The sequence below is a fragment of the Terrapene carolina genome, unplaced genomic scaffold (assembly GCF_002925995.2).
Source record: "Terrapene carolina triunguis isolate 2854851 unplaced genomic scaffold, T_m_triunguis-2.0 Scaffold105, whole genome shotgun sequence".
NCBI classification, from domain to species: Eukaryota; Metazoa; Chordata; order Testudines; family Emydidae; genus Terrapene; species Terrapene triunguis.
The window spans coordinates 2,799,042-2,813,258 of record NW_020664456.1 but is presented as its reverse complement, the minus strand read 5'-3'; the positions used below and the strand labels follow the sequence as shown (position 1 = coordinate 2,813,258).

General features: G+C 45.4%; 1 protein-coding gene across 1 annotated transcript in view; it reads right to left on the bottom strand.

Annotated features, from left to right (window-relative positions):
- Positions 1-4,459: 4,459 nt before the first annotated feature.
- Positions 4,460-14,217, bottom strand: part of LOC112102840 (metalloprotease TIKI2) — a 235,049-nt gene continuing 225,291 nt past the window's right edge. The window contains exon 4 of the mRNA XM_026651894.2: positions 4,460-4,681. Coding sequence (XP_026507679.1) covers positions 4,460-4,681 — 222 coding nt within the window. The remainder of the gene's footprint in view (positions 4,682-14,217) is intronic.

The window sequence follows — 14,217 nt, the reverse complement described above, 5'->3', positions numbered from 1 at the left end:
TTCTTGGGCAAGAAATTCAGAAAGACACACAGGCTGAGCACCACAATGAATCGCCTGTTGCCCAATGTGTACAGGATAGGGTCAGTGTCTGTTTCATTTTAAAAACTCGAGTTCAGCCAAAACCAGAACCTCAAATACAGCCCTCCAGGAATTGCAGGAAGGACGTGAGATGATTTAGACCCAACTCATGGATCTGAACTCACCTGTAGTGTTTTATTTCCAGATGGTATCCAAAACTGAAAGGGGACTACCTGCCCATTTGGGTACAGACGTGGATGAAATCTCATGAGAAGAATTCCAGAGCAACTTGGCGAAAGTCTCCTGAGAAGAGCTGATCTCATGAGATTTCCATCATTTGGGGCCAAAAGCTCAAGAGAACAGTTCTCGAGATGTCACCACCAGTGAATCTGAACCTCAGTTACAGACTCTTGTCTGTATTCTGACCCCATGTCTGATCTGATCATATCTAGTTAATATAATCTAACTGCATAACATAATTCATAATGAATAATCTAATTACTTAATCTGGTTCCAGATTCCGATCTAAGACCCTCCCTAAGTGCCGTCTCTATTTAAAATGTTTGTCCTCACAACTGCTCATTTCCTCTTTACAGTATAATCAAACTTCAGTCATCTCACAGGTAGGATGGTGGCACTTCCATTGGCCCAATGATGATCTACAGACAATTGCAGGAAGTGACATATCTTTGCTATTAACCACTGAATGCTTCCAAACCACTTCTATCATATTTGAGTCGTCTTCGTTGTCAGGCCTGCAACATCTTTGTAACAAGAGACAATAGTAAGGTCTTTTATCTTCTCTTTGCCGTATCTTAGATTATCTACAATAAACTCCTTGGAGGCCAGTTCATTTGTCGCACTATTGAAACAAATGCTGTTCAACAAACAGCATCTGTTTTCCATTTAGGGAGACAGAAAGACTTCCTTGCGTTTGTGGTCCACTTGTGCTCCCAGGGCCGAGCACATCAGACCCATCACAACCTATACAGTGCCCCTCCTCTACTTGCGCTACATTGATGACATCTTCATCATATGGACCCACGGAAAGGAGGACCTTGAAGAATTCCACCTGGACTTCAACAATTTCCACCCCACCATCAACCTCAGCCTGGACCAGTCCACACAAGAGATCCACTTCCTGGACACTACAGTGCAAATAAGTGAGGGTCACATAAACACCACCCTATACCAGAAACCTACTGACCGCTATACGTACCTACATGCCTCCAGCTTCCATCCAAGACACATCACACGATCCATTGTCTACAGCCAAGCGCTAAGATATAACCAAATTTGCTCCAACCCCTCAGCTAGAGACAAACAACTACAAGATCTTTATCAAGCATTCTTAAAACTACAATACCCACCTGGGGAAGTGAGGAAACAGATTGACAGAGCAAGACGGGTACCCAGAAATCACCTACTACAGGACAGGCCCAACAAGGACAATAACAGAACACCACTGGCCATCACATACAGCCCCCAGCTAAAACCTCTCCAGCGCATTATCCACGATCTACAACCTATCCTGGAAAATGATCCCTCACTCTCACAGACCTTGGGAGGCAGGCCAGTCCTCGCTTACAGACAACCCCCCAACCTGAAGCAAATACTCACCAGCAACTACACACCACACCACAGAAACACCAACCCAGGAACCAATCCCTGTAGCAAACCTCGTTGCCTACTCTGTCCCCATATCTACTCTGGCAACACCATCAGAGGACCCAACCACATCAGCCACACCATCAAGGGCTCATTCACCTGCACATCTACTAATGTTATATATGCCATCATGTGCCAGCAATGCCCCTCTGCTATGTACATTGGCCAAACCGGACAGTCCCTCCGCAAAAGAATAAATGGACACAAATCGGACATCGGGAATGGTAACATACAAAAGCCAGTAAGTGATCACTTCAATCTCCCTGGTCATTCTATTACAGATTTAAAAGTCACTATCATTGAACAAAAAAACTTCAGAAACAGACTTCAAAGAGAAACAGCAGAACTGGGAGTGGCTGGCTCATTACAGAAGCAGCTTTTCCTCTCCTGGAATTGACACTTCCTCATCTATTATTAGGAGTGGACTACATCCACCCTGATTGAATTGGCCCTGTCAACACTGATTCTCCACTTGCGAAGTAACTCCCTGCTCTCCATGTGTCAGTATATAATGCCTGCATCTGTAACTTTCACTCCATGCATCTGAAGAAGTGAGGTTTTTACCCACGAAAGCTTATGCCCAAATAAATCTGTTAGTCTTTAAGGTGCCACCAGACTCCTTGTTGTTTTTGTAGATACAAACTAACACGGCTACCCCCGATACTCAACCTATACAGAGGTGCACAAGTTAGGCCATTTCTATCAGAGAAACATATTGGCTCAATGGGTGACAGACAAGGAGAGTCGGTTGGGAATTTTCCATAGTAAAATTTAGTTTTAACAATTTTTTAATTAGTATTAATGTATTTTCCACTGGGACAAATTGAAACAAAATATTTTGTTTAAAGTCATTTTGACACCAACCTGCACCTACCTAGGGTGAATCAGGTTGTAGTTGTAGTTCAGGTGCTTCATGCCTCATTATCTCCTATAGGCAGGCTGACCTACACCTCCCATAATACACTGTGACCTCTGACCAAGCCACATGGTGCATCATGGGAGCTGTACATCAGCCCTGGAGCCAAGCCCATAGAAAGAATAAGGACTTGCGGCATCAGAATTACAACTCCCAAGAGGCACCTTGGGACCTTAGAGAGATATAGTTTAACGGTGAACTTGAAACAAAAGTTGTTTCCATTTGGTCGAGCACACCAAAACAAACATTTCCAATATGAAATTTTTCAAAACTTTTTGTTCTGAAGAAAAAAAAATCAACAAAATAAAAAGTTGACATATTGGACTTTCCCATAGGGAAAAAAAATCCAATTTTCAATCAGTTCTGCAAATAATCAATCAAGTGCTGATTAAAGTTATCAGAAACTATGAGCGCAAAAGTTGGGGAGATCCTTTTTTGGGATGGAACAGCTTATCTTTTGCAGCATAATAAACGCTGTTTCAGTGAGGAGCTAATGTGTTTCTTCTAAAGGAGTTGCAAGAATGAAAGCTGACACTTGAATTAAATTAAAAAAAAAAAACAACAACCAGAAATTTCCCCCAAACCTTTGCATGTATCTGTTCTTTCTGGCTGCAGACAGAACTGGATGCAGAAGCCTAGTGACAAAGGCTGATTCTAACATAGTCAAAACCAGGCCGTAGTCAAAATTTCATGGCGAAACCTGTCTCCTTGCAGAGTTTTTAGCCACTTTCCCCAATTAGTTTGGATAATCTTCAGATTGTCAATTTCAGATGTTAAACAAAAGCCCTGAACTTCCACAGTTCAGCCATGACTGCTAGGAAGAGATGTGTGGCAAGTACCTGTTTGTGTAGTTTTACTCTACCACTTTTGCTCTGTTAAACATCTGACACATCCCTTTCAATTTCTCTCTCTCTCTCCCCCTAAAAAAGTGCATTTTCCTACCGCAAGGAGAGCTAGGCAAAACTGATTTCTAAAGACATGGAAACATCAAGGAATGGGAGAGTAGAAGTGCCAGAGAAAATTCAGTCTAGATGAACTGAGAAAAAAAATCAAAATGTGTCCATACTGTAACAAGGAATAACGGAAGGTCTGGACCAAATCTTGAAGTCCTTCTCAAGCAAACATTTCCACTGATGCTAATGGAAGCTTTGCCTGAGTAAGGATCGCAAGAGTGGCCTTTGCCAACATCCTTTGCAAGAGTCACGAGGTGAGAGGCCAAGTTCCGTCATGGATTACAAATTGACTAAGAGCAAGAAAACACAGAGTAGGAATCAATTATTGGTTTTCAATATGGCAATCGCTAACTGCCTTGAAATCAATGGACTTAAGCACTGGCTTAACTTTAAATTCATGCTTAGTTGGGGCCTTAGAAGTTAGAAAGATAAATGCTTTCACCTTAGAAAAGTTTCTACTCTGTTCAAAAAAGAAAGAGGGCAGTGGTGTATATTGTAGCAGTCTATTGCAGGCATCTTTACTGTATAGAGTCCCTTTCGGGAGCAAACCGGAGCACTCTAAGGAACACTGAAGATAGTCTGCGATGATTTGAAAGGCCGCTAAGTAGCCTGGCATGTATCAACTCTACTAGTAAAGTCCAAGAATGTCCTGACTCAGTCTCTAAGAAATGAGCAGATTTACAATAAGAGGGAAACAATAAGTGAACATATGTTGGCATTTAAAATAAATTGTGTAAGTGCAAAGAGTTTATGTTTCAATCCACATCACTGCCAGGTCCTGAAATAGGTCAGGGAGCAAGGACCTTCTGCCTCAAAGGAGATTCCCAAGAGGGAGATTTCTATACTGAAGGCCAAATTTTACAGTGAAGAACCCTCTTCCCCTCCCCCCCCCATTGGATTTCAATTACATTGTCCACATAAGCAAACAAACAAGGGTATTTTGTTCCATACCTGCTCCAAAGGCAAAGAAGAAGCTCTTGTCTGTGTTCTGCTTTAAAAGGGCCATCACTCTTTTCCCCATCCTCTCGTTCCTCTTGTAAATGAGCTCCTGTCGGAAGTAGCTGTCTATCTCCTGAGCCGTCACTTGCTCATGTGGAGGGAGCGTTGTGTTGATGAAGTTAGGGAGCTGCAATGGAAAGAAATACTGCAGTTCAGATACAAAGGCAGACAGAGGGAAACCAGGGGGCTTGGGACGGGAGAACAAGAAATAAAGCTTGGTTGGTTCAGCTAAGCATCCAAGCATCCAACACCCTACTTTATTCCAGATTAACTGGAATTAACATTGGAATCTTAACCCAAGTTTATCTAAGCTGCCCAAACTTCCCAGCACTGCAAACAAGGTGTGCAAACCGTGTCAGATTGCAGGAAATTCCACAAGAACATGGCATTTTTACTGGTCTGGGACTGAACTGGGAAGTACAGAGGAGAATGTGAAACTGGAAAATAAAGAGAAGGACAAAAAAAATGAACAGAACGTCACTGGATTTCAAAACTGGACTCATTTTGTGTTTGTTTTGAGTAACTATCTGAGGATGTTGGAGAGGCAAAAAAAAAAAAACGTTACTGGCTACAAGAGCAGAAGGCACAGCAGCTTCAGATCTCAAGGAAGGGGCAAAGGCCGTTAAAGATTCCTATCCCCTGAACTGGGTTTGAGTAAATAATGGCCATTCTGCATTTGGCTCTCTGCTGTAAAGGAAAGCCATAAATCAATTGGTTCTACATAAATACTACAAGCCTTTGTATTTCCTTGTATACCAAGATTCCATATTTAATGGGTATCAGAACAATGGAGCTTAGCCAGAGGTGCGGGAGCTTTTAGAAGTTGAATTGGACAACGAAATGATATCTTGGCAGATCTAAGAATGTCTGAAGGCACAGTACCTAGAAGTGGAAAAATCTCTCTTCTCCACCCATTGCCCAAAGGCAACGAAGGCAGTATAGAAGCATACAGATCCTGATCTGGAATTAGCGAAGATGCCTCCAGAGCAGGTCCATTAGTGCCATATGCAAAATACTGATGCAGGATCGGCTATGTCAGATGGTGGACCTCCCTCACTCCACCCGCTTAGCAAGCCTAGCATTGATGCTGGAGCTAACCTTCCCCACCTGTCCAGGAAATGCAAGGACTTAGGTTTTAGGGTTAGGGTTATAGGTGATTTTATGAAGCTCTGGCCCAAGCAGAAAGTTAAGTGCATCATATTTCCACCCCACCTGCATAGACCCAGCTATAATCCAGCCTAGTAGAATCAAGATACACATTGCCTTGTTAATTGTATTTAATTTTTTGCTCTTGGCTTGTCATTAAACTATCCTTTGCTCATCTCACCCAAGATGCCCGCCTGGCATGACAATGAACGGATCAAACAGCAGATGCCAAAGGGACCCAGATTTTCTCCTCCTAAGCTGGAAAGGGTTTGCTGAAGCCAGAGCAGTCATTTAAAATCAAGCATTGGGTTTCCTATTCCCTTTCCATTCTCCTCCCAAAGAACAAGAGGAAGGGCCATTTAAGCGTCATCACTGGCAACACCATGCCGGGTCTTTAAGCACATTGTAAATTATTCTATTTTTAATGGCCACCACACTTAACATGACTGCCCTGTCGCTTGGGAAAGAGAGGGAGGAGGGTGAGGAGAGAAGATAAATGATTGAAGTATGCATAGCTACTATACACAGTAGTGCAAGCGCTCTCCGAGCCTCGACGTCTGCTCCATTAATCATCTCCACTTCTTCCAATATCGCAGTTCCTTTCTACAGTTTGTGACATACGCCATGCCTGGCTCGAAGGAGGCAGCTGCTCCTGCTGATTTATGGAGCCTTTTGCCTCCTTAACCACCAGACAGGGATCAGGAACTCAAGAAACAGTTCCATGCAATTAGCAAGCTGTTAACCATCGTCGGGAGTTAATTTTTTTTTCAAATTGTTATTGTAAAAGCGCAACCTCAAGAATTCAGCAAGGGGATTGGATGCCCCCCTGTTAAGTGTTCCCTGGAAGGCCCATGAAGACTTTTTGTTTGGATTCAAGATAAAGTAGATATAGCTCCACCTAGTGGTGCATGCATGTGTACTATGCTGCCAACCCCTCTACTGGCTGAGCTGCTAAAAGAGAACAGTCTACTAATGCTACTAGCTAAGCAAGTTGCTTCTGTAGCTTGAAACAGTAGTGACTGATGCTGATAGTCCTGGGATCGAACCCTGCTGTTGATGTACACAAGCAGACTTTAAATATTCAGGAAACCCATTGCCAAGCAATATGCGGAGAGAGCGCTCTTTGCAGGAGACAAGTGGGAGCTGAGTGTGAAGCCTTTGCAAAGCATTCAGCCTCCTGGGAGGCCTATTGCTCTGGTGTGGGCACCAGAATGGGGTACAGCCCAAGAGCAGTGTGGTATGACAGCAATAATTTTGGAACCTGTGATCACACTGTTTTTTCTGGCCAGCTGAATACAAAGTTGGTACTAAAGGGGAATACAACACTCTTCTTCCAGAGTCAGAGCGTCCACACATGGAGTAGTTAATTCACTTTAAATTCACACCCTACTTTATTCCAGATTAACTTTCATGCGTAGACAAGCCCTTTCCTACATGTGTAGCTCTACCCGGGTGAGCACTCCCAGTCAGAAGGTAGGCAAATAAAGTTATGCATGTACATAAGAATTTGCAGTACTGGGGTTCTGCAGACATGACTGTGCAACACTGAAGTCAGTGGGGGGTTTAGGAAGGATGGCACAATGGTTAGGACGCAAGCCTGAGACTAAGGCCATGTCTACACGTGCAGGCTTACAGAGGCATTACAGCTGTGCCGCTGTATGAGAACTCATGTAGCAGCATTATGCCGACGGGAGAGCGTCTCTCACCAGCATAGCACTGTGCACATGAGCGATTATGCCGGCAGGTTTTATTTCCCCCCTCCCCCTTAGATGACCTCCTGAGGTCCCTTCCAACCCTGATATTCTATGATTCAAGTCCCTGCTCCACCACAGACTTCCTGTATGGTTTTGGACAAGTCACTTCGTCTCTTTGTGCCTTAGGGCTGGTCCACACTACCCGCCCAATTCGGCGGGTAGAGATGGATCTTCTGGGATCGATTTATCGCGTCTCATCTGGACGTGATAGGTCGATCCCAGAAGGGCTCCCCCGTCGACTGCGGAACTCCTGCTCGCCGAGAGGAGGAAGCGCTGTCGACGGGGGAGCCTGCCTGCGCCGCGTGGACCCGCAGTAAGTAAATTTAGTTTGATCTAGGAAACGTCGACTTCAGCTACGCTATTCTCGTAGCTGAAGTTGCGTTTCCTAGATCGATCCTCCGCCCCAGTGTGGACCTGCCCTTAGTTACCCATCTGTACAATGGGAACGATAGAGCTGGCCTGCCTCTCTATCTCTTGGAACTGGAAGGGACCCCAAAAGGTTATCGAGTCCAGCCCCCTTCCTTCACTAGCAGGACCAAGTACTGATTTTGCCCCAGATCCCTAAGTGGCCCCCTCAAGGATTGAACTCACAACGCTGGGTTTAGCAGGCCAATGCTCAAACTCCCAAAGGTGTTGTGAGGATAAATGCTCTGCAGCAAGATTTAGCCATCGCCTGGATGTGAGGAACTAGAGAGAGGTCCGAGTCAAAGAAGGTCCCCAGGTTACAGGACTGAGTAGGGTGACCAGACAGCAAGGGTGAAAAATCGGGACAGGGGGTGGGGGGTAATAGGCACCTATATAAGACAAAGCCCCAAATATAAGGACTGTCCCCATAAAATCGGGACATCTGGTCACCCTAGGCCTGAGTGACAATAAACGTTATCTGGAAATAGTGCTGGGTTCTACCACAGCGGTCAGTATAAAAGCCTTTGTGTAAAGCTTCAGAATGCCACTCGGTCTCCACATCTGTCCTGAGACAGAGGAAACATGTTACGTTAGCACAACGTCCTGCAGTATCATTAACGGGAAGCAAAACACAGAGCGGGATAATGGCCTAGCTCCTGCCATGATGGAACTGAGATGTTATAAACACTGAAGTACATTTTTTCTCAGGGTTTTTTTTTTTTTTTTTTTTTTAAATGTTTAGAGGAGTTTTGGGACTGACACAAAGAATCAGAGATTTACCAAATCGGCCTGAAAACAATTACCTCAGACACGTGTAAGTGCAGACACGTCAAGCCAAATTCACTGGTGAATAAAACAAAGCAGGCCCAACCTATACTTATAGTCTTTTTATAGTCTCCAGTTAGTTGTTTTTTTCCTGCCACAATAGAAATGACTACTCCTGATCTCATCTACCCCTGTAGAACACCACTGACCACAATGGAGCCTCTCTTGATTCACACCAGCGTGAAATCAAAATCAGGCCCAGCAAACACCAGCATCGTGCAATTTTCACTATTGAGACAAGCTACCCTTAGCTCTATTTCCCAAACTACTTACACCCTATTTGGCCCCTGCTCTAGTTACTTTATGTGGACTAACTCCATTCAGATCAGTAGCCTTGCACCAGTACGGATGAAATCAGAATCAGGCCTTTTTAAAGTCACAGATGAGTTCGGCCCAAAGGCTTTCATAGGAATTGGGCCTCCGTATATCAGTCAAGTGCAAAGAGTGCAGGCTCCCGTTAGATGTTAACGCAGGAACATCTCTCACCTGGATTGAGCTGTGGGTGAGACTGGCGGGGTGAAGATGAGGAGTGAGTCAGTGTTATTGCCCTTCAAGCTTTATTCCATCTGTGATTCGGGAGGACGAGCCCCGGAAACGAAAATGGGACAGGGACCCAAAAATTCTTCTCAGTTACCCCCATGTCAAAACAGAGAAACCCTACTGAAGACATCCCAGTGTCTACGCAAGTATCATTGCTGCACTATGGAGACCATATAGTCCCTTTCCTGAGGTGGGCATTATTGGTACAACACTCAAACACAAACCTCAGACTAAGCATTTTCCCCAGGCCAGGTGGTCCTTAGGGTTTTCCTTGAAGAACCTCTGTCCCAGACTCTAGTTCCCTCTCTCTGCCTCAGAGAGGCTCCTCCAACCCCCTTTATATCCTGGTTGAAAGCTAACTGAACTCACCTATACTACGGCTCAGCAGTAATCCCACTTCACGTGTATGTGGGGTTCAAACTCCTGATTCCTACCATTTGGGCACCACACACACACGCACACACAGAGTAAGGTACAGTACCTGCCCCAAACACTTCCCAATCTAAACAGAGAACTCACGTGGTATCCCCATTTTATAGTCATGGAACTGAGGCGGAGAGAGAGACTAGGTGACATGTTCAAAGTCAGAGAAAGTCAGTGGCAGAACAGGGAATTGATCATGGATCTCCTGCGTCCCAGTCTTAACCACAGACCATCCTTCCTCAATTAACAGGACATGTCAGAGGAGCCCTGCATCCATAAACGGTATTTCCAAGCCAGCGAGGTAAAAAAATCATGCATCAAGCCCTCCAAAATCATATAGATTGTCTTAAAGAGCATGGGATTTTTTTTTTAATAAGACATCACTTTTTATTGGCCTTCTGGGTTTTGAGCCTTTAGACTTCACATTTCCTAGCTTTTCTCTGCAACCATAAAGGCTAGAACCTTGCTATATTGAAATCCAGGGCCTTAAGCAAAACACCGAGCACCAGGCCGCTTTCGATTAAAATCACAGGAATTGACAATGCTGCTCAAACAGGATTCTAAAGACCCCAAGGAGAGTTCTAAAGGCTGCCAACCTGTCATAGTATGTAAGATTCAAATTGAGCCCAGCTGAGCTGCTCTCAATTTATACCAGTGTTTTGCAGCAAGAGGCGGACATTTAAGTAATGGTTATCATGGCCTATACAGGGAAGGGACTCTACTGCTAACAAAGGTCAATGGGGCATTGTATTTTTACTCCAGTGCTACAAAATATACTACTTGGAGTTGGAAGACACCTGTTCTCCTCTGATTTATGGACATTTCTAACATCTGGCTGAACAATCTATGGTTACTTTACCCTGTAATGTGAAGAATTCCAATAGTGCACGCCGAATGGACTGTGAGCATAAGAGTAGCCAAGAGAAGGATAAAACCGACATGGGATTGTGGTTGCTGAAATGATGACTGTTGCTGACTCAACCGTTTCTGCTCCAGGAGCCATGAGTTTCCTTCCGAAAGGGCCCTCAATAGCCAAGAAAAGAGGCGGCTAATTAATTTGGTATGGCCCAAAGTTGGCAGCTTCCAAACAGATCAACTCCTGGGTCATTACGCAAAATGGAGAAAGAGGAAACCGTAAAGGAGCTATGCACAGTGGTGTGCCGCCCAGGGCACTGATGCAGATTAACGCCCTGCCACCAGCCAAATAAATCCTCCATTTATTAGTGACTTTTAACAGGAAAAATAAAATACCAGAAGCCTGACGGGGGTGTGAAAGGATTTTCTATGCAAAGTGAGAGAAATCAACTCAGTTACCCCTTCATCTCAATCAAAATCTGCTCTCCCTTAAGCAGGATGGGGTCGATTATCCCACATCTGCAAGGCATGGGGTTCTTACCTCTCAGGCAACCATTTAGATACTGGACTAGGTCCCATCCTATGCCTCTATTGACACTGGAGGTGACTTTTCACACCCACTTTGCACAGCTGTAAGTGGTTAAGCAAGGTGCAAGGCTGTGTAGAACTGGGGAAAGGCCTGAGGAAGCAGCGGGCGAGGTGTCTAGGACGTATCCAGGACATGCTGGAGGTGGAAGAGGGCACAGCCAGAGCAGGTAAACCAGCTTGATCCCACCAGGGGGATCTTCTGACATACAGGTTGCTGGAGAGGTTTATAGGAGCCTTAACATGACACATAAATCTAGCCCGGTACTTGCATTGACCAGAAATCTCAAAATACTAAACACATTCACGATTCTGCTAATCAGATTTCAGTCCCACACACCCACCCAGCACAGAACAACGTCTCAGGGCAGACCCTTCGTTACGTTCCGTCAGAAAGCTGCAATTTTCAGCTGGAGACAGGTTCAGTAAAACCAATACAATCTCTCCCAGGCACATCTACCCTGGGGTGTCCACTCATTCCCCAGCCAAGCTGCCCCTAGCCTCGCTCCAGGGAGCATGGTGGGAAGCGGCGTTACGGTTTTGATTAAGTCACCGTTTCCAGCCCGGCGACGGCTTTTCCATCCTGCCCTTTACTGAAGCTAAGTAAGAGTCTGCCTTTCGAAGGCAGGAAGCGACCTGGCAGTACCGCAAGGTACGGGGGCACCTGCCTGCTTCTCTGCTGACAAAACGGCCTAGTCAGTCGGGAACGGCAGAGGGAGTCATACAGCGTGGGTTCCGTTCCTAGCTCTGCTCCTGAGACCTTGGCCAGCTCACCTCTCTTAGTGCCGCTATCGAGACCAGGTGTTTCAAACCCGTTGTGCGGTGCAGGCTGACATCCATTTTCATGGGGGAACAAATTCCACTAGCAAGGGGCATATTTTCAGTCTTCTCTGCCTCTTCAGCAAAGTCAGCTCGTCCTCCCGCACCCCTTCAGCTGAAAAGCAGCCGGAGGCCAGGCTGGCTAGTAAGTCTGTGTCCCTTTTCCCTGGAGACAGCAGTAGCAGGAAAAAAACAAGGGAGGAGGAGAAGGCCCTGCTCCGATGACCCTGGTGTTGCAGGGCTCAGCGGCACCACCAGGAACCCTATGGGAGGGAGGATACAGAGGTGGAAGGAGGGAGAGAGAGAGAAAGACAAGAGAAAGTGGGAAAAGGAGGGAGAGAGGAAGAGAGCAGCAGCTGCTGTGGGGAAAAGGGGACTCAGTGTCCGTGGCAGGCTCAGAGCGCAGGAGTGCCTGACTCCCAGGCCTGTGTGCCAGCCACTAGCCCAAACTGCTCTCATTTCATTTGGCCTCTTAGTGGCACTGAAACATCTAGATTTATAAATCTCTAATATATTTCGGAATGCGGATGGCAGCAAGAGCTGGGGAGGGAACTCAAGGCTCCATTACTGCTTCTGCAGGACCAGAACGTGACAGATCTCACAGACCAATTCGTCCCTCTGTCAGGGGGTCCGGGGAGGAGGAGGGCAGCTCTTGGCCTGATCCCAGCTCTCCAGCAGGCTCTGATCCTAGGAGGAGCCCTGTATGGGTAGAGCCCAAGATCTCCACCAAGCACCAGCGATGTCAATGGTGCTCCACCCCAACAGAAGTACCCAGAGTGAAGCAGTTGGCTTGTTCAAGGTTGGAGTTGTGACCTTATAGGGACTGTAGAAAGTCTAATGCCATTTCTGCTCACACTGGGCACCGGAACCAACCCCTTTCTCCCCCTCCTCACTGTCATGAATTTAAGCTTAATGGGGGGGAAAAAATGGCTGCAAACATTGGCCATGTGTCTCACAAACACCTTGAGGGGGGAGATGTTTATCCCTTTTAAAAGGCTTTCAATGAATCCCGGAGAAGTCATGACCTCCGTGTATGTTTTCTATTTATTTTTCCACACCAGTTAAATAGTCACTTTCCAAGCACTTAAAGGAAAAAGAAATCAACATCAGCCCCCGCCCCCTTTTGGTAGCAATGCCAAAATATGCAGCCGGGCCTCCCTATCTGAATGAGTGTTTTGATTAAAGAAGTCTTAACAAAACACAGTCTGAACAAGCAGCGTAGCCCCGTTCTGCAAGCTTCACCCAAGTATGCAGTGTATACTTAGGGCTGGATTACTGGGATTCGTGTATTAATTGAATAAGGATGACAAGCCTCCAGCATATGCAAATAGAGGGTTAGGTTTCAGTTTTGAGGGTAACCCCTAATGCTTACTAATATCCCCTCAAAACCCCCAAAGTCGTGACTGTCGAGGCAAACCCTCGCAAGCTGCACACATCTGGAAAAGTTCATGTTTTTCTATTTTTCTTCAAAACCCTTTGTTTCCTTTGACAAAAAGTTTCTGCTATTCCGACACTAAAACCATCGCCTCTGAGTTGCCAAGACTCCCAAGTGAGGATCCTGATCAAAGGAGAGAGTGTGGCAATAAAGCAAAGAACCTGTGGCCAGGATTTTTTTGCGTGTGTGGTATATTAAAACAGTTCATTCTTTTTTTCAAAGGTATTTTTCATAGCACCCTCTGCTACGAACTGGGAGAACAGCTGGTCGATAGAGGCTACAGGCGAAGGCTCAGGCTAGGATAGTTTTTCGTGAGTAGGTGTTGTCTGGGCTCGAGGGAAAATGGCTGTGTGTTTCTTTTCATATCTGTTTTGTACAGGCAGGAAGTTTATAAACAAAAGGAAATACTTCTTCACACAATGCTCAGTCAACCTGTGGAACTCATTGCCTGGTGATATTGTGAAGGTCAAAAGTGTAACGGTTCAAAAAAGGACTAGGTAAATTCATGGAGGATAGGTCCATCAATGGCGTTTAGCCAAGATGGTCAGGGATGCAGCCCCATGCTCTGGATGTCCCTAAACCTCCAACTGCCAGAAGCTGGGACTGGATGACAGGGGATGGATCACTTGAAATTGCCCTGTTCTATTCTTTCCTCCTGAAGCATTTGGCATTGGCCACTATCAAAGACAGGATACTGGCTCCATGGGCCATTAGTCTGACCCAGTATGGCCGTTCTTATGTTATTACAATGTTTGTGGCCAGACTGGATGTTTAAATAAAGTTTGCAACCTGATTTTAAACAAAAAAAAACAAACAAAAAAGTGTAAACCAAAAGATCTAGTTTGTAAGATGTCTGTCAAATTCCACAAAAAGCAA